Genomic DNA, 19,758 nt, shown 5'->3' with positions numbered 1-19,758 from the left:
CATTCATCATGTCTGAAACACAAAAATAACCCATCGTTCCTTCTCCTTCACTAGAGAATTGATTTAAAATCTAAATAGATGAACATTTATAATTATTTTAGAAGCAAATATTTAGTCGATGTGAATAAGGCATGAAGGTCTCATAGATCCAGATGCATATGAGCACATGTACATGCACACGTGGGATTAACGTCATTACAAAGATACAAACTAAATCTTCTGTATTTGTGTGCATGTGTTTATATCAGGCCAGGGTGTTAGATATAGAAGTGATATAACAACTGGTGGAACATTCACACTCACAGACACACTGGCATGAATTCACTCTACATTCAGGCTTGTGTGCACAAATGCTAAATCTTGCAAACTAAGACGAGAGAACACACGAGTTCAACACAAGAGTCTGGATCACATCTGAATCGTTTTTTAGCAATATCTGCTCCAGTAAAACTAATATTGTGTGTGTCCATGAAGACACAGTTTCTAAAGTGTCATTTTGAACATATGTTTTGCTAAATATTCAATATCGTTGCTCCTCTTTTATCAAGTTCAGCTTCTGAGAGTCTAAAAACTCCAGTGCAACAGTCAGAGGGTTAAGAAACAGCGAGGAACCAAAGAGTCAGGTAAACACACGAGCAGCTTATTGGTGAGTATATATCACCATCTAGTGGATGTAGGAAGAATCAGTGAGGCTCCAGAAAAACAACATGACCCAAAGGGATTAGTGTTATGTTGGATATATGCACTGAAAGTTAAGTTATTAATATATTAATCCAGCGAGAAGTTCACTCTTAATGGAATAGAAATACAAAAAAAACTTTAACTTACAGAGAAGATGTGAACTGTTGAAATATCTTTCTATATTTGTGAAACCACAGTATATAACTGTGCAAATGTTTATAATAGGTCACTTTAAATACCACGAAAAATAGTATCTCTACATAAATCCATGAAAAATATACTTCATTCGGAATTAAACTAAAATAATAATTTGTACATTTTTTGTAATGAAAAATTCAACATATATTAACGTAGTAAAATGTAAAATTATGCAAATATAAATATAAAAATATATCTGCATGAGATTAAAGCTGTTTTTCGAGGAAGAAATGTGATCGAACTTGTAACTTATCACCTTTAAATTCATACATACTCATTAATTTTGACATGATTTTATATAAGTGACATATTCTCTCAACCCCCCCCCCCCCCCCCCCCCCCCCACACACACACACACACACACACACACTCAAGTGATTATTGGTGTTATTTATATAAAGAAGTGAGACCACTAAACTAGGGCCTCTCTGAAGCAGGTATTAGACACACACACACACACACACACACTTGTATATACAGACACTTTTCAAAAGCCCCTGTCCTCCTTCATTTCCTGCTTTGTCTTTGAAAGCTGTGGGTGTTTAGCGGCACGCTGCCACTTCAGAAGAAAAGATATGGGGGTAAAGAAAAGAGTGATGGAGAGAAAAGGAGGGAGAGAGGATGAAGCAGGCCGGACAAATGTTTGGTCTGTGGCTGATGGAGGCGTCAGATAAACATGGTGGTCCGCCCGCCTCCGAACACGCACCTGACGCCGTATGTAGCAGAGACAAGGGCAGGCGACTGGAAACTGCTTTTTTCCATTTACACATTTTTACATTTGAATGTCGCAGATTAGGTTGAACTAGCAATTAAAAAAATCTGTCACAAAGTTTGTGTTAAGTCATTTCAGAGTTCTGTGTAACTTTAGCTATAAAGACTTTAGTAAAATAAAGCATCGTTCATTCAAAAGCAACAAATTACAGCCAAACCAAGTGGTCGTTTAATGTGAAACCATTTTGTAACGTGAGATGTGTTGTGTTGTTTTTGTAAAATGTCATTTAAAAAACTTCCCAATTCACATGAAGTGTTAGGACAGATATTATTTTATATGAGCAAGCTAACATTAGCTCTGTCACTTAGTTCAGCTGGTCAGTAGCTGGGTGTGGATATTCAGTAAAACAATACATGTCTTCATTAGAAGTGGTCTGTGTGGTGCAACTCGTTTGAATTTAGTTGTGTAACATATATGCAAAGTTTGAACTTGTGAGCCAGTTCAGATTTCTGTCAGTTTACTGAGCGAGTACAAAACCTTTTCTGTAAATCAATGTGTGTAAGTGTCACTGTGACTGTGAGAGGAAACATTTGTAAGATGAAGAAAAAGTCACAACAGATTTGCTTTGTGCATTTTTCAGCCTTTGGAAACTAGATTTGATCTGAAGTGTCAGTTTGAGTTTGAAGGTTTGACCCTGTCCTCCAGTTAAGATCACATGTCTCCTCTGTCCAGACCTCACTGTGAAATAAACCTCACTCCATCAAGTGTGTGAGAACCAGCCCGAAAACCAGAAAATCATACTTTTCTGTGCAAACCTACATACCTACAAATCTGCTTTTAGTTTTATTGATATCTACATAACCTTGATGCATTTAATGCATTCAGACACTTGCATTTAACCATTTTGTGCTTATTGCAGACACACACACACACACACACACACACACACACACATTCACACACACACACAGTAGCAGTGGGGCCGGTATCAGACGTTACTTCAGTTTGCACAGATAAGAGAAGTTGTGAAATGAACTATGCAAATCTTTCCACTTCAGCTCAAACTCAGTCTCATATCAAAGCTGTGGAGTGATAACGGCTCACACACACGCACACACACACACACACACACACACACACACACACACACACACGTTAGACTCTGTCTAGTCACTGTTGGTGGTCTCTTCCCCTCCCGTCTGCCTTTCTCTTAGATTAGCCGACTGACTGACTGGTATGTAGAACTTCATACTCAGACGTGAGAGTCAGACTTTAACTGAGCTGAGTTGCTGAAGGTTTAACAGAAGGAAACTCTGACAGTTTTTTATGTTTTTATCAACAGTATTTATTAGTGATACTGGTCCTAAACTTCTATTTCCATGGCAATTGAAAAAAACACAGGAATGAAATCACTAATAAAATTTAAATGTATTAAATTGGGTAATATAATATTTAATTGATATATTTTTATATAAAATCAAAACAATACATTTCAATGTGAACAGATTTTGTATCTGAAAAAAATACATACAACTTTTAAATATATTTAAGTAGTCTACATACAAGTACAAAAATAAATGGCCTGTATTTACATTTGTGTTAGTGCATTTCACAGTATTGAATCTACTTTTAGACAATATATTGTATCATGGTTGTGCACATCAATCAATGTAAATACTAGCATGTTTCATATCTATAAACAATTTCATCTGATAATTATTTCATTCAAGAATCTTATTCAAGATCACAATCCTGCTTTTGATTATAAAATAAATACTTGTACACAAACATTTATGTATATATAAACCACTTGTGCTTTCCATGTACCGTAAATGTAGAGGAACAAACTTTCTGAGTTTGAATGTGTGTGTGTGTGTGTGTGTGTGTGTATGTGTGTGGGTATGTGTATGTGTGTGTTAGGCTGCAGGTGTGCCATAAGTGTGTGTGTGGGACATTCTCCTCTGGTGCTGGAGCAGAACAAACATGGATTAGAGCCACACCACCATGCAGGTATCAACAACTCTCTGTTCATCTATGCAGACACACACTCTCTCTCACACACACACTCACACTCTCTCACACACACGCAAACAGCCAGCTGCTACGGCTTACATGATGTCAGGGCCATTAAAGTCGTGTAGCTGGAGAGGGCAGACACACAGATGAAAGGCCTGTCATTTAAACTGAGTGAACTATTAGAAAGCTTAGAGCCGCTGACGGACAGACAGGTTCTCTGCCTCGAGGCGCGGCGGCTGCAGAGGCCTGGGAGCTGCATGTTGAACATACAGTGTGAGTCTATTACCATGAAGTGGACGTTGTTTATTCTTTACGTCGTTATTCAATCAGAAAAGCTGCGTACGATGAAGTCTCGCTCAAGAGGAGTGATTGATGACTTTGATGTGGGCTAACTCCTTTACACACACACACACACACACACACACACACACACACACACACACACACACACTCATCGACTCACCTGCTGCCTTAGTCTGGAGCTGTTCAATCCATCGGGAGTTCAACCGAAGGTTTTCCTGATAACATTCACACAAACGTACAGTTGCACATGCACACCTGTGACCCGGCCGCCCACTGCATCACACCCACTGGTTTTTACCCCCGAAAAACATGGAGCACGATTTTCCAAAGCTGTTCCAGAACTAACACATTATCATAAAATATCTCATTAAAGATCATCACAGTGACAAAAATAAAAAGACTTTCTGTCTGTATATGTATTATTTCCACTCTGCAGGCTTCTACATATGATTTTAACAGTTTTCATCATGGCACCAATGTACTGGTAAAGTTACAGCCTCAAGGATTAGCTATGATAAAGCATGATTCATATTTTGATATGGGACATTCTGCTTTAACACAATCATTTACTTTTTTAATGAGATGCTTTGATACATTTTTCTGATCAACTTTCATTCTTATATTTCTGACTTGAACATTGAAATGCAAGACCCTTTCTTGCCATGGAGTATTTTTAGCACTTCTACTTCTATTCTGCCATCGCCCGGATAAGTAGAAACAACATATCACCGCACTAACTGTCGGCTAAAATAAACCAGATGCCGCTGAGCATGTCTGAACTCATGTGGACACACACCGGTCCGAGCCAGCTGCCGCTCAGTCAGTCCCCTGCAGCCGGGGAGCCAGGAGAAGGAGGATAGGGGCCCTGAAAGGCCAAGGTCAGCAGGGGCCAAGGTTACCACAGCAACGTCAAACACACAGATGCATTTACACAGGCACATGCATGTTGTGACCGAGAGTTACCACAGTAACTTAATACAAAACACACACACCTCGTCAAGGAGGGGACGGATGTGTGGTCGACTTCGGAGGTTTTATCACAGTTAATTCTAGACACTTTTACGCATGCAGGTTCTTTCTATACACACCTGTGTCTCCGCACTTACACGTATAATCTGTATAGACACGTAAATCCTCTTTCATACATGTTTTTATAGGACAAAAAGAAGTTCAGTGAAGAAAAGGGGGTAAAATGACAGGAAATAGAAAAAGAAATTCTAAAAGTCGCTCAAAAAGGAGGTCAGTTCCAGAAATGTTCTTTTTTACTTGAAGGTTTTTTCAAATGTTTTCTCTGTAAACTACCTTCAAGTAAGAATATCTGTCTATTCCATTGAATGTCTTCTATCTGTATCCGGGACAAGGAAGTGAACTATCACCACAGGCAGGATTTCATCTTTTACAAAACCACTCAGAAAGAAAATGTCTGTTTGTTTGTGTCAGAATGATGGAGGGGCGAGGGTTTGCATTTTCAAGCAGCTGCTTGTCCTGATAGAAATGAAGCAGATCGGAAAAGCAGCAAAGCATAGATTCCCCCCTTCCTACACACACACACACACACACACACACACACACACACACACACACACACACACACACATACCTTTGGGATCTCACTCAAGAGGGAACCCTTTGACATGGGACTCAGAGCAGTTCAGTTGCTCTGTGGGTGGCTGCCCTGCATCACCAAAAAAACATGACTCATCCCTGAGAATCAGTTTGTGAATCTTTCCGAACACTCGCGGAGAATGTGTTGCAATGCAGTAAACTTCAAAGTGGGTGCAGAGATAAAAAAAAAAATAGAAAAGCTGCTGCTGTAAAATTGCACCAATTTGATCAGATACAACCCAGTGAATAGGGGTTGGTTGCAACAACAAGAAAAAGTAGCATCCCCGGTTATTTCATGTCTCCTGTTTCGCCCTATCTGATAAAAATAGGGTCTCGGGTTCTGATTAAATGTGAAAAGATGTTCCGTCCACAGGGAGTGACGGAGATTCAACAACAAAACTCTGCATCCAGAGGAAAGCTGGACCCTCCTCTACCCCATAGACATGAAGTAGAAGAGGGAGGCACTTTGTCAATCAGTCAAATTCTATTTATAAACCCCATATTCACAATGGGACTTAAAAAGGTGGGACATCCTCTGTTCCTAACCCTCAACAAGAGTCAGGAGAAAATGTAGAAACCTCAGAGAGAACCACGTGTGAGGGATACTTCTCCCTGGACGGACAGAGGTGCAATAGATGCTGCGTCTAACAGAGCACGTCAACAAAATAAGATTTACAACATTCATAAGAAAAGACAGTGTCTAACTGGAGAGTTGTGTCAACATTTAAAGTCTACTTACATGTAACATCTCACAAAAGTGGAAGAAGGTTCAAACGAAAAGTAATAATATCGTGGTTGAGCAGCGTGGTTGACAGATGACTCTGTGTATCTGCAAAATATTCGTTTACTGGATTCTATATAGTGTCATTGAAAAGCACACAGCCTTCTCTTACTATATTTATTGGGACCTGCCATTAACAGAATGTATTTTCTAACTCTTTACCCTGAACCTAGTTCTAATCCATCAAACAGCCATTTAGACTGCAGGTTAAACACAGAACTGTCAGACTCCACAAGTATAGCGGACTCTTGTATTTCCAGGTCCTGCAAATATAGTAAAACAAGGCCACACACGCACGTACACACACACAAACACACACTCGCGCATGTGCAATTTGTCATCCATGACCAGGTCCAGTGAAGTAGATGAAGAGCTGCCTTCCCTCTGACTCTCTGGGTCACAGAGTAAGGAGGTCAGGGTGTTAGGTGAAGAATTAGTAGCTCCTTAGGAAACCCAATAGCATCCACCTGGCCACACACACACACACACACACACACACACACACACACACACACACACACACACACACACACACACACACACACACACACACACACACACACACACACACACACACACACACACACACACACACACACACACACACACACACACACACACACACACACACACACACACACAGAGAGAGAGAGAGAGCTACAGTGATTCACCAGGTTGTGACAAACTGCCTTAAGAAAACACATGCACACATACACGTATAAAAGTATCAGGGTTTTATAGATGTTTGTGTTTTTAATGTCTCATTATTGTTGCGTTTGATAAATTGCAACACAGTGCATTGGGTTGCAGCTGTAACACCAGAGTTTGTCCTCAAGGGGGAGACTCACACCACATATCAGATTTCAAACACAGCTTTTACTTTGGTAAATTATTAAAAAGTAAAACCAGTGGATTGAGACAATCATCAACACGTGTTTTTACTCTCTGGAAATCTATTGTTCAACATTATGAGCAGAGCACTTAACCCGCTTCCTTTGCTTTGTCCTGCAATGTTTTACTTGTTCATTACTTCCAAGACTAATAGTCAATTGGTATTGATTCGGTTTAAAATCCAATCCACTTGTGTTTCCTAGGTGGTCTGACCGCCGGCCCGAGGTGCTGGTCCTCACAGGGGGACAACGATTCATGTTAATGCAACAAGACAGAGACTAATATGCACACGGAGTGGAAGCCAAAGTCTGACAAGCATCCGTTACACAGGGAGAGGGGGTCTGTGCAGAGGGAGGGAAAACTTCTCCTAAGCCTATTAGTATTATTAGTGATACTTGGTGGTAATGATTGAAAGCCACTTAGCGCTGGTGTATTTACCAAGAGGATCAGCGACAGCATGGTTAAACAGGCCTGATGGATTACCGAGAGGAGAGGAGACGAGACGGGACGAGGGGAGAGGAGACAAGGGGAGAGGAGACGAGACGAGACGAGAGGAGAGGAGACAAGGGGAGACGAGACGAGACGAGATGATACTTTGAGATTAGATAAGACCAGAAAATCAGCCCCTGTTTGCCGTTAACAACCAGAATCTATAAAAATGAGACGACCTCTGATGATGGGTTGGTTTCAAGAAGTCAGGGTTGTTGCAACAGGGTGGACAAAGCAGGGGCCACGAACTGAGAGAGGGCCCCTGGGAACAGATCTGCAAGAGACAACACTTTACTTCAGGTATTTTGACCAATGTGAGCTGTAAGGTTTTGGATTTTATCAATTTGAGATTTATATTTATTTCCTAAGACCTAGAGTTGTCATGTTTTAAAAATCACATCAGAGGATTAATGTGTAAAATTGTTGAACTACATTTATCAATCAGTTGATAATGATGTTGTGTCAGTCACCACTCACTGCTCCTCCTGCACCAGAGCTCATGCATAAAGAAAGAAATTCAGTGGTTTCAGCCGAGTTACGTATTTAAGAGCAACTTGACAGTACTAAAGAAGGAGCTATGCATTCTCCATAAAGAGTAATTTTCCTTTTGATACTCATTATATACCTTAGTTCTACACTGTGGTGCTGATATTTTATGAGGATGCTCTGTGTGGAAAGTCCTCCAGCCGATATGTTCTATGTACTAAATCACTACATGGAATGAGTTGCATTTTATACAACACAGGATGTCCCAAGTTTTAGTTTTGGGACGGAAAATGTTATCTTATTTCACCAGCAGTTTCACCAGCTACAGTTTAAATTATGTAATTTGCACATCTTGCATGAAACATAGATTAGAATCTAAAGCTTTATTGTCATTGTACAGGATTCAATGAGATTAATGCTGCTCTTCAAGTTTAGTGCATTTAAAATTATAACATATAACATACAAATAACGTGTAGTGCATGAGCCTCACATGCATTATGATAAATACTTCCAACCTGTTTGCCTGGAGCACTTAATATGTCAAGAATTGTAACATTGCTGTGTAACTGAAGGTAAATTCAATACATCGCTGGGAAGGCAGACAGACATTATGTGGTATAACACCATCCACCTCCCTGGACGACATCAGGGGCATCATGGATCCCTGGCTCCGCTGTCTGAGGCATGAAGATATTAAAGATAGAGCATTTCATCTGACAGCAACTGTGCGTGGGCCACAGAATAAGATATGACTCGTGCTTCATGAAGTCAAGGAAATTACTGCAGCTGATATCATGTGAGTTGCATGATTTCAAGACGTGAAAACAATAGGGAGAAGCTCTGTGTTGTGCAAACATCAGTGTGGCACGTATAGATATTGGACTGCACAACATACAAAGGAGATGTTTGGTCTGGTTCAAAGAAAACAACACAGATTTTATCGCCTCATAACTTTAAAACTCCAAAAGATTCCATCTGTGCTTTTTCATTACCAGGAAGAGATTTCCTCACATCACAAAAAGGTTTCTTGACACCATGCGCATCTCTGCCGATCCCTCATATGAAACTACCCGATCCAGCTGTGAGATGGGAGCTGCCAGATGCTGCTGCAGTGGTGTTATGTAAGTGTGTGTAACCTAGAGATTATATCCTGACAGTCACATGGCGATGGTTAGTCGCTGGGCTCACATACAGACACAGACAGATAGCGGATTAGCCACAGGATTTGCAGAGTAAAGCTGTCTTCTTTTTGGACATTTCTGACATGTCTGCTTTTCCCTGGCTCCACGGCAGCAAAACCACACAACGGGCCACGTGACACGGGTTGCTGTGCACGACAGATGAGCAGGTCCTGAACCCAAGATGTTGCGAGAACTCTGGCGCAGTCAGTGCCGAGCTCTGCTGACTCACTGAGAGGCCTAAAGCCGTGTGAATCCTGGAGATATGTAGATGTTGGTGGCGTTTGGCTCAGCTTCCCTGAGAAAGAAAAGCTTTCACGATGGAGGGAGGGGGCGTCCAGTGGTAGAGTCGAGTCACACTTGCACCTTCAGGAGCAAACGTGAGCTTCTTAAGAACGATGCAAATACATTCCAATACATGTGTGCGTGTGTGTGTGTGTTTTGAAAGAAATGCCAGGAGGGGAACGAGAAACCTCCGGACAGCTGCAGCTTTTCCTGCTCTAAATATAGCTGCTGGAGCACATAGATTACACAGGCTCATTATCATTCGCCATTTGCTTCTCTTGCCATTGATGGGAACATCTCTTCAGTGTTTTTAATCATATGCTTCACAGTGGATCGATGTAGAAAAACGCACAGTACAGCCAAATCCTTCACTTGGATTTTCAAACAAGCATTTTTCCCTCCTCCCTGTGGGGTATCGTCTGTGGCCCATACATTATCGACTGATTGGGATGTACAGCAGCCAAGTCTCCAAGGAGGGGAGGGGAGGGGGGGGGCGGAGGCAGGAGTGGACTCATCACTGGGAGAGAGCCACTACTCCGATGACCTCACTTTATGTGAGTAGCTTCACAAGAGGAACCCAGGAACGACTGGAGGACTGGAGAGCACTGCTGAGAGGCAAATGCTTCATCCACCTATTAGACTCAACCTGTAGCTCTGACTCTAAATGATTATGCTCATAATTTCCATTCTTAAAAAACGACGGCCGTATCGTCAGTCAAAGACAGTGGAGGGACCTGGAGGGAGCGAGGGCCCGTGAACGACTGTGAAAGGTTTCCTGCTCGTTTTCAGTTATAGGACCTTCCCCCGGGAGACGAGAAACAAACTCTCTGTGGCTTAACAAACTGAAAACACGCTCGGAGGAAGCAAGTCCACTTTAAGTCTCCACCGTGTTGGATCAGTGTCAAAAAAGTATTCAACAGTTTTTTAAAAAGTGCCTGGTAAGCAAAGTGACTCAGAGCCCTGCATTATCACTACTGGGGATATTCAGTACGAACACTTTGCAATGCAGTAAACACATGAATGTAACAGTACTACTGCAATATCTGTCTGTCTGTCTATCTATCTATCTGTCTGTCTGTCTGTCTATCTATTTATCTATCTATCTATCTATCTATCTGTCTGTCTGTCTGTCTGTCTGTCTGTCTATCTATCTGTCTGTCTGTCTGTCTATCTATCTATCTGTCTGTCTGTCTGTCTATCTATTTATCTATCTATCTATCTATCTATCTATCTGTCTGTCTGTCTGTCTGTCTGTCTGTCTGTCTATCTATTTATCTATCTGTCTGTCTGTCTGTCTATCAAGCATAACAAAAACAACACTCGCACTCATATCTCTATATGTCTTTCTTTCTTTCGGTCTATCTCTCTGTCATGAATCTCTCATTCTTTCTTTCCTGCTCTCTCTCTCTCTTTTTATCTATCTATCTATCTATCTATCTATCTATCTATCTCTCCCTCCCTCTCTCTCTCTCTCTCTCCCCCTCTCTCTATCTATATATCTCTCTATCTCTCTATCTCTCTCTCTCTCTCTCCCCTTCTCCTTCTCTCCATCTCTCCATCTCTCCCTCTCTCCATCTCTCTCTCTCTCTCTCTCTCTCTCTCCCTCTCTCTCTCTCTCCCTCTCTGGATGTTGTGGATGCACACCGGCAGCAGGGGGCGGTGAGAGGCCGCGGCAGAGCTTCCCCTTCCCGGCTGTGAGTAGTGAGGTGGCAGGGTGAAGCTGATCGCGGCAGCAGAGCCCGTGATGGTGCGTAGCTCCGTGGAACTGGGACCCGCAGACTGTCTCTTTAACCGGGGCTCGTTCGTGTGACAGCGCCGCGGAATGGGAAGGACCGGACCTGTGTTTTCTTCGCTCACTCGCACCGCGTGAATGTGTCGCGTAATGCGCCGGAGAGGAGCTTCCTGCCGGGGGAGACGTCTGTGCTTCTGGACGGTTTTGTTGGAGTAGCTGGTTGCTAGCGCGGAGCTAGCGGCGGTGCTCGCTACTTACTTCTTTAAAGGATGCTACGGTGGATCCGGCAGCAGCTGGTAAACCCCCCCCCCTTTACCTTTCTTACCTAACGTTAGCCTGCATCAGCCCGCAGCGGCACATACTGAAACTTAACCCGGGTTAAGCGGTGTCAACTTTGTTTGTATTTGTTATGTTTTTTTAAGCGAGATAACGAAGCTAATTAGCTGCTGCCAATTTGTCCCAAACATAGTTTTGTCCGCGGGGACATCCAGGTGTAGGTTAGCCACCTTCCCGGCTAGCTCCCCCCGAGCTGACACCGGTTAACTCCGCCTAACTAGTTGTGACCCGGAGTTTGAGTGTAAGTCGACGGGAAGTTTTTTTTCCTGCATGTTCCCTGAAAACTGAACAGTTGAAAAAACACAAAGATAAACACATCTAGTCAACTCAGGTGATGCTAGCTAGCAAGGCTAACAGGGGGACTTGGTAAAGTTAAACAGCGATGCTAACTCCAGCTCCACACGGGGCTCTGACTTACAGGGACTTTACGAAGCTAACAGCTGCTCTGACAGTAGCCTCAGCTCCTCGGCTTTACAACTTACAGTCACATCTCTAACTTTAACTTTAACCTGTTTCCTTTACAGCTAAAAACCTGTTTACACCGACCGGCATGTAGCATTAGCTAGTCGAGGGCTCACATATGTTCCTGTGTTTGCTTGTGATCACCTGTTGTTTGCCCACAAACAGACAGGCTGGTGACTGAGGAGCCGCCTGAGCTGTGAATCAGCACTAATGGACCCTTTCATTAGGATTTTATGCTTATTTATGTTTTGTCAAAGTAGAGTTTAAAGTTTCTATAGGAACAAATACAGTAAACATGAGAGTGGAGGGACAGTTGGAGGGTGTGAGTGAATGAATGAAAAGGAGATTAGTCATATTGGCCTTGGTGCAAAGGTGTGTCTGAGCTCCTGTGTCCCAGTTACTGACTGCTCCCTGGTCGTACACTGACTTCTAATGTCACTTATTAAATGTCTTCAACTTGTGTCAGTGTGTACACAAAGTTTTTCTGTCTACTTTCGGAGATTAAAGAAGCACCACAGAGAGTTTGAGTCCAGTAGAGATAGCTCCGCTCATTTGACCCGTTCCATATTACTGACCTACTCGGTTAATTAAAAAAAAAATCTAATTAAAAATGCATCCCATCATCGCGACAGGCCTGATGGAAAAAAGTTTGTCGGGGGCGATTTGTCTGACCTTGATAATCAGCAGGAGGGTAAAGCACAGGTGTTTGTTCTCTCACTGTTTCTTATCAGTTTCTTTCTGGTGACATTGGTCCATATGAAGGGGGAGAAAGGAGGTGGTGGAGGAGGGGGAGGTGGTGGAGGAGTCCTAACTGGCTGTGTGAAAGGCTTTTAATGTCTTTGGCAGTGCTGGCATCATGCTAGTGACGATGTATTTATATCATAAAAGACCTACTATAATTACAGTACAAGGGTAAACTCATTCCAGTATGTCATGAAATATAATTCAACTAATAATTAACTTTAATTTATAAAGTGCCATTCCAAGGTTCACTTTACGGAGCAAGGGTTAAAGAAAGGATATCTAAATCGTGCTTGAAGCAGGGCTTGATGTGTCTGATTCGGGAGTTTGGATATTGCTTCAGTGGACTAAGAGAAGAGATATTTCAAAAACAGACATTTCCTCCAACTGCGTTATGAAGCAATAATGAAGATCATGATGCAGAAATAGGCCCAAAACAAAACCAGGTTATGAAATGCTCATATCAGCTGTGTCTGAAACAGGTTTCACTCCCTGCAAATTTAAACGAAAAGAAACGTATAACTGCAAGTGAAACATAAATTTTAGTCACAAAAATGCAGATGAATATGAAGAGATATTTTATTTGGCATTTATATCATGCATCTCAGGCTACATCTATACTACTACATGTCCATCCACATGAACTATTCAGCTCTGAATCAGTAATAATCTTAGTCTCGTGTCTATAACACACCTGAAAATACATATCACGTGACCATTCACATACACTAGGAATGTGTGTACCAATGTAAACCGGAAGCAGTTTATCTACTTGCTAAGTTACTACGAACATGCAAATGTTTCCACACTTGTCCACACCACGACGCAGCCAAAGAGTTTTCAAACTAAAATGGAGACGGCATTTTCTAAACTTCTCAGTTTTTGGTGCTTTAAATTTGGCGTAAACGGTGATGTGTTTTTAAACGTAGCCGAAGCAGTGCGAGTTTAGCCTTAGCTTGTTTAGCTAACAGGATGTCCCACACTTTTACTGTTTTTGTTTATGATCTTTCTCTCTGCAGCAATAATCTACTGTAATAAAGCAGTGAAACATCTGATAATCAACTGGTCTATGCCACAATTGATACAACTGTAAAGTTCCTTATCATCTCTATATGTGCTTCTGGCTATTCATTCTATACCATATGTTATTAGATATTTGTTTGGCGTGCCTCTGGTCATGTTAGCATTGCTCTTGTCATCAGTGATACCATCAGAAGCAGCACTCCCTGCATCTGACTACAGACCGGATCTTGCTCTCTCTCTCTCTTCCTCTTTCTTCTGCAGTCTTTCTGTCTTTACCATCACTCTTTATGCAACTCAATCTCTTCCTACTATCATCTCCGATTAGCTCATCCCATCTGATTAAATGCCTCTGTAATACGACTCAGTGCTTTGCCTTTATTGTGAGGCCTAAGTCTGTCTCCCAGGCATTGTTCAGGGAAATGATTCCCCACAAAGCTCTATGGGACCAGTAGGCTTCATGCAGGCAGTAATTACCTGTCAGCCTTCAAATTGATGAGGGCATGAAAGTCTGGGAACAGAAATTCACGTTATACTGACAGTAGTGTGTGTATATATATATATATATATATATATATATATATATATACATTTTAATTGCAGCTTTTTCTTCTACATGGATTAATGTCATTGCTGTGCTTTAAAAACCTATTTCGGGGCTGTGCTCACTCAGTGGACCTGTGTGCTGGCTAGCATCTAGGTAGACTGCATTAAAAACTGAAGTGTAGTCACAGTATTTCTGGTTTAACAGCACCGTGGCGGGCAGGTGACTGGTGTTTGTTTGCTCTGAAAGACGTCATAGCACAGTAAAGAGGCGAAAATTACTGTGTCCACCCTAGTGTTATGTTTATAGCACTGCAGATCGGAGCTGGAGCCAGTATAATTAACAAACGTAGGGAGGGCCGATGGTTTAACAGGGAGGGACTCATCCACAAACATGAAATTATTATAACATTATGCACTATTGCTTCATATATGCTGCCTCAAGTAGAGCACACAACTTAGACTGTTGATTTAGGAGAGAGCACAGCACAGGGACATTAGCATTGTTTATTTGTATTTTTATCTGCTGTTAGAGGTAGAAATCACCAGACCCTCCTGTAGTGACTGATTACTACATTAAAGCTTCATTGCAGTGCTGATGGAAACATTGGTTAAGGCGCTTCCCTTCATTTCTCAATCACACATCTGTTACAGTTACAAAAGGAAGTTAAGTGTGTTCCTTGCCAGCAATTGAGCTGCACTTAAGCTATCATGTGCAAGGAAATAAATGATTAAGCAACTTAACTTGACACTTGATTGATGTGATGGTGATCGAGAACCTCAGACTCCTCAGACTGGGTGGAGAAAGAGAATGAGAAATTATTTTAAGGCTTAATTACTCAGACTGTGGCAGCCCGCCATAGTTTAATTTGTCCGACCACAGTTTCATGATGAACCAACATTTTTGACACTTCTTATAATAACATAAAAGAGCTTTAACTTAGCGTTTCACGCTGTTGCTTCCAACATATTGACCCGTCCTGCTGCATCGATGGCCCATTAAACAACGCATAGCGTTTTTTCCATCCTTGGCAGGTAGAAGTCATCGTAAAACCAGGAGTTTCAGTTTTGCAGCTCCATGACGGATGTATAGTTCTGAGCAGGCAGACAGACCTGACCTTAATACCTGCCCTCGCTGTGTACCTGTCACTCGGCTCGGTAGCGCATGAGCGCATCCTGTGTGCACGGTCACTGCATACTCACAACAATGAACCCTCATTGACATGCATCGGTGGGGACTTATCCAATCCAGGGCCATTTCAATATTCATAACATCCTTTGGGGGCTCTACTAAATTGTTGAATAGAGTATATGACACTAACCTCTATTGAAAGTGGAAGAACTGCTTCTCTGTACTGAGGCGTCTGATATCAGATGGTAGTGATGATGATGCTACTCACAGATGAGTTTGGTCAGTCAGTCTTGAGCCGGATAAAGTTTTGTTCACAGCAGTAGATTGTCCCAAACAGAGATGTAAACTTTGGTACATGTCTCCTCAGGATGGGAAAAATCGTTTTACAAACCTGAGCTGTGGGGGTTGTTGTACTGAGCATTGAACTTGTTGTTGCTTTGCCGCTCATTGCTTTCAGGTTCCAGGTTGTCAGGCACGTCAGCTGGTTCCACATTAAGTGTCATAGCAAATATGTTCAGCTTCTTGTTTACTTCAACCCCCATAGCAGGCTTTTGCAGTTTTACCCCTTTCCAGGTTGCACCTGCCCCGACATGTGTGGCTTTCAATGACAGTGATTCCTCCCTTGTATCAAACATACTTGTAATCTCACCCTGAAAATTGGGAAGTTGGGGGGTATTTCTTATGTCCGATGTTTTATCATGAAACAATTCTGTCATGAAAATGTCTTGTTTAAAAAATAGTCTCATGTGTGCACGATATACTGAGAAGTTTGAACCAGGGTTCATTCATTTACTGGAAATCTGTGAGAACTTCCTCTGTTGGCTCCATTTCCCAGTTCAGGAATTCACAGTTAGTTGAGAAATGCTGCTGTTTGCCATGACTGAGTGGGTCGGCACGCTGCTGAGACTCATGTGTCTCCACTGTAGGGTTTGTTCGACCATGTGATTTATGTTTTCTCTTGAAGTTTCTGTATCTTCTTAACAGGAAGCATTTAAATTAGTGGTTAAACATGACAGAGTTGAATAGTCATACGTTTGTCTCACAGATACCTTGTGTTTTGTCATTGGAGCTCAAGATTTTGCTCATTTCTTTGCCTTGAAAACATGGAATCGGTGATGTTCAGTGTGAGAAAGCAGTTGTGTTGTTTCAGGCTACACGAGTTGAAGTTTAGAGGTCAGGAGTTGGTCTAACTCATACATAAAAATGTTATTTCGCTGTCATTCTACTGTAGCCACAGTTTTCACGACTCCTCCATCCATCATCTGTGTGCTGAGCAAAGGCCAACTGTGACTGAGATGAAAATAAATGCACCTAAACGACAGAGAAATGTCACATAGATGCTCTTTTGAAAGCTCGGAGCAAAGTGGAAAAGAATGGATCAGTAGAAATGGAAAATCCTGACAAACAAATGTTTCTTTTATTCTTAGAAGTGGATCACTGATTGTTATGCCAGTCCATGATGAAGAGGTCACTGTTAGTACAACATCTTACACACCCTGTAAATGAGACCTTTAATATCAGTAAGATGAGACCTAGCTGTTGCTAGTTTGATACGGCATCGACTTCATAAGGTGAAAAACTAAGTTTTGTCATTGTTTAACAATGTGATGGGCCTACGTTGTACGATTTGAGCCCGTTTTTGACCCAATATCTTGGACACTCATTTTAGAGTCGCACCAACTTCCAATTCGGTTGAGCATCATGTGTCGTACGTTGCACAGGAGTTAGCTACGAGCGATCAGATGCTCCTGACCAGTTGTCAGGGGGTCGGATGAATTTCTGATGTATCCGAAAATTTGGTCGGCCGTCTACAGGGCTCTCCCACAGTAAAAGAATAGTCACGTCAAACTCCCAAACCCCCCAAAACCTTTGTTTCTCAACAGTATACCTGCCCATTTAATGTTTCCTCTTCCTCTTATCATAACTGACATACCAGACAGAAACATGTCAGCACACAGAATGGCACCTATAGTCAAGACAGTACATTTCCTCCTTGTTAGCATTGTGAAAGCAAACAAACCACAACTTCTTTTTCTTTGCCAATAGCCCGACCGCTCCAGAGGGGCTGACGGTTGATGTAGAGCGTGAGCAGCCAGGTCTTGGCTTGGACTGTAAAGTCTGAGCACTGAACTCGTCAGCTTTAGCTTCTGCATCACAGACGTTTTACTCAACATTTTAAAGAATCGCACAGTCTATGTTTGTTTAGCTTTAGGTGTGGTGCTTTTGTTTGCAAACCAGAAATCCGCAGCACAGGGAGAGCACGAGAGAAAGGCACTAATAGTTTGCATGTGTCCCTGTGCAAGTGAATCAATGTGTGTGTGACGTGGCACAGATACATTCCTCTGTGTGTGCGTATGGGTGCGAGTGTGTGTCACACCTACGTCACACAAATTTGCAAAAGAGTGGAAGCACTTGTATTAACCTTCCTATTGTAGCAGCTGGCTTGTGACAGAAAGGACAGTTCCAGAAAATGAAGTTAAATCTAAGCAAGTGGGAACATATTCCAGTAAATTAACCTTAGTTCACCACAGTTACCAAACGATTTTCAATGCATACTTCACTTTATTACTGTGGTTAGAGGAACAAGAATGTTATAAGTTGTTTGACAAGACTATTATTTGTCATACTAGCATACTTGTCATACTCTGTTTGTGTTTTTCATAATTTGGACAAAAATGTTATGTCATCATACTGTAACTCAATAATAGTAATTATTAGTTATGACTTATTCATTATTTTGATAGTGTTGGGCTGGAAAGAATGAATATTTTAGTTGCCCGATTGAAATGAAGATTAATATCTCAATTAATTATGTTGCTTAAAAAAATGTGAAATCTGTGACAAAAAGGCCAAAGATCATTTAGTCAAACAAATGTGTTGTTTACAATATGAATCAAAGGAAAGTAAAGAGTATTTAAATTCATGAAGATTCCACCAGAAAATCTTGTGCACATCCCTTCTTTTCCATCTCTCCTCACCGTCTCTCTTCTCATGTGTCCTCCCTTCCCTCAGGGCTTTGACCCCCCTCATCAGAGCGAGACCAGAACGGTTTATGTGGCAAACCGCTTCCCCCAACATGGCCACTACATACCACAGCGCTTTGCCGACAACAGGATCATCTCATCCAAGGTATCGACTGTTGCCTGAGCCAGTTTTTTTACTCTTTTAAATAAAAGGAAGTAACGGTTCCCTTCTACACAATGTTTTAACTTGTATCATGACAGATATTTGCTTCCTCCCCTCACAGAACCACCAAAACAGATGAGATATAGATGCACTGTTTTTTTAGGGTTTTTTCTTTTAATCACAAATAAGATGGTTTGAGGCACTTCTTGTTTTTTTGAAAGATATGAATCTTGACACTGTGTGACAGGAGAAAGAACTCAAATGTCTTTCTGGCACCACTTTAACTAGTTTGGAAATGAAGGTCTGTACTTTAGTTGCACTGGCAGAGAGATAAGGGGTGAAGTGCGATTCGTCGATAAGAAGATCAACACACACACAAGTTATTTTGGTGCTGAGAGGATTCTTAGGTTAGTTAGAAGAAGGTGGAACAAAAGGATAATCCAAAGAGGGCAGCCACCTGCCACCAGCAGTGACGTCTGTTATTGATTAGGCAGCAGATTAAATGATTGACAGTCAGGTTAAGTTACCTCAGTAAGTACTGAATTGATTTCAAGTCATACGTTTGAAGAGACAGAAACAGCTCTAATAAAAACAAGATAATTCTTGTTGGAATCCGTTTGTTTATGTGACGCTTTCACCTCAATAACAAAATGAAAACTTCCTGCAGCTGTTCTCTCAACACCGTGCTGCACAGGAAGTGATGACTTGAGATCAAACGGTAAAACAAAAGTAGTCACAGCAGCTCCTCAGCACAAGTGGGTGAACTCCTGCAGCATGTATCTGCAGACTGAGGTCATGCTGCTCTACAGGATGTCAACCTCCTGTTTACTGAAAGAGTCTTTATGAAAACATCTGAGGCTGAATACAGAAAAACAAAAACTTATTTACTCTGTATTTATTTCACCTCTTATATTTGTCGGCCATGAAGTGACATGGAAATGTACAATACTATACCAAACATGGCTTTTCTTTTATACTACACAGTTAAACTCTAAAAACTAATTCATGGTATTCCTTTTCTTAATTTGGCCATTTATAGT

General features: G+C 41.6%; 1 protein-coding gene across 7 annotated transcripts in view; it reads left to right on the top strand.

The window, feature by feature from the left end:
- The first annotated feature begins 11,243 nt into the window (after positions 1 to 11,243).
- The window catches only part of atp11b (ATPase phospholipid transporting 11B (putative)), a 39,603-nt gene continuing 31,088 nt past the window's right edge, over positions 11,244 to 19,758 (top strand). For 5 of the 7 annotated variants that reach the window (XR_004613684.1, XR_004613685.1, XM_034583581.1 and 2 more), the window contains exons 1-2: positions 11,281 to 11,654; positions 18,605 to 18,721. Coding sequence is in view for 5 of the 7 variants with exons in the window: in XM_034583581.1 (XP_034439472.1) it covers positions 11,628 to 11,654; positions 18,605 to 18,721 (144 nt within the window). In the remaining 2 variants the exon portion in view is untranslated. Of the gene's footprint in view, positions 11,655 to 18,604; positions 18,722 to 19,758 lie in introns of all 7 variants that reach the window. The other 2 variants (XM_034583580.1, XM_034583582.1) reach the window with 2 other exon arrangements.

The sequence above is a fragment of the Hippoglossus hippoglossus genome, chromosome 4, assembly GCF_009819705.1.
Source record: "Hippoglossus hippoglossus isolate fHipHip1 chromosome 4, fHipHip1.pri, whole genome shotgun sequence".
Taxonomy (NCBI): Eukaryota; Metazoa; Chordata; class Actinopteri; order Pleuronectiformes; family Pleuronectidae; genus Hippoglossus; species Hippoglossus hippoglossus.
Note: the sequence above shows the minus strand (reverse complement) of the source record. Positions and strands in the feature narration are given on the sequence as shown.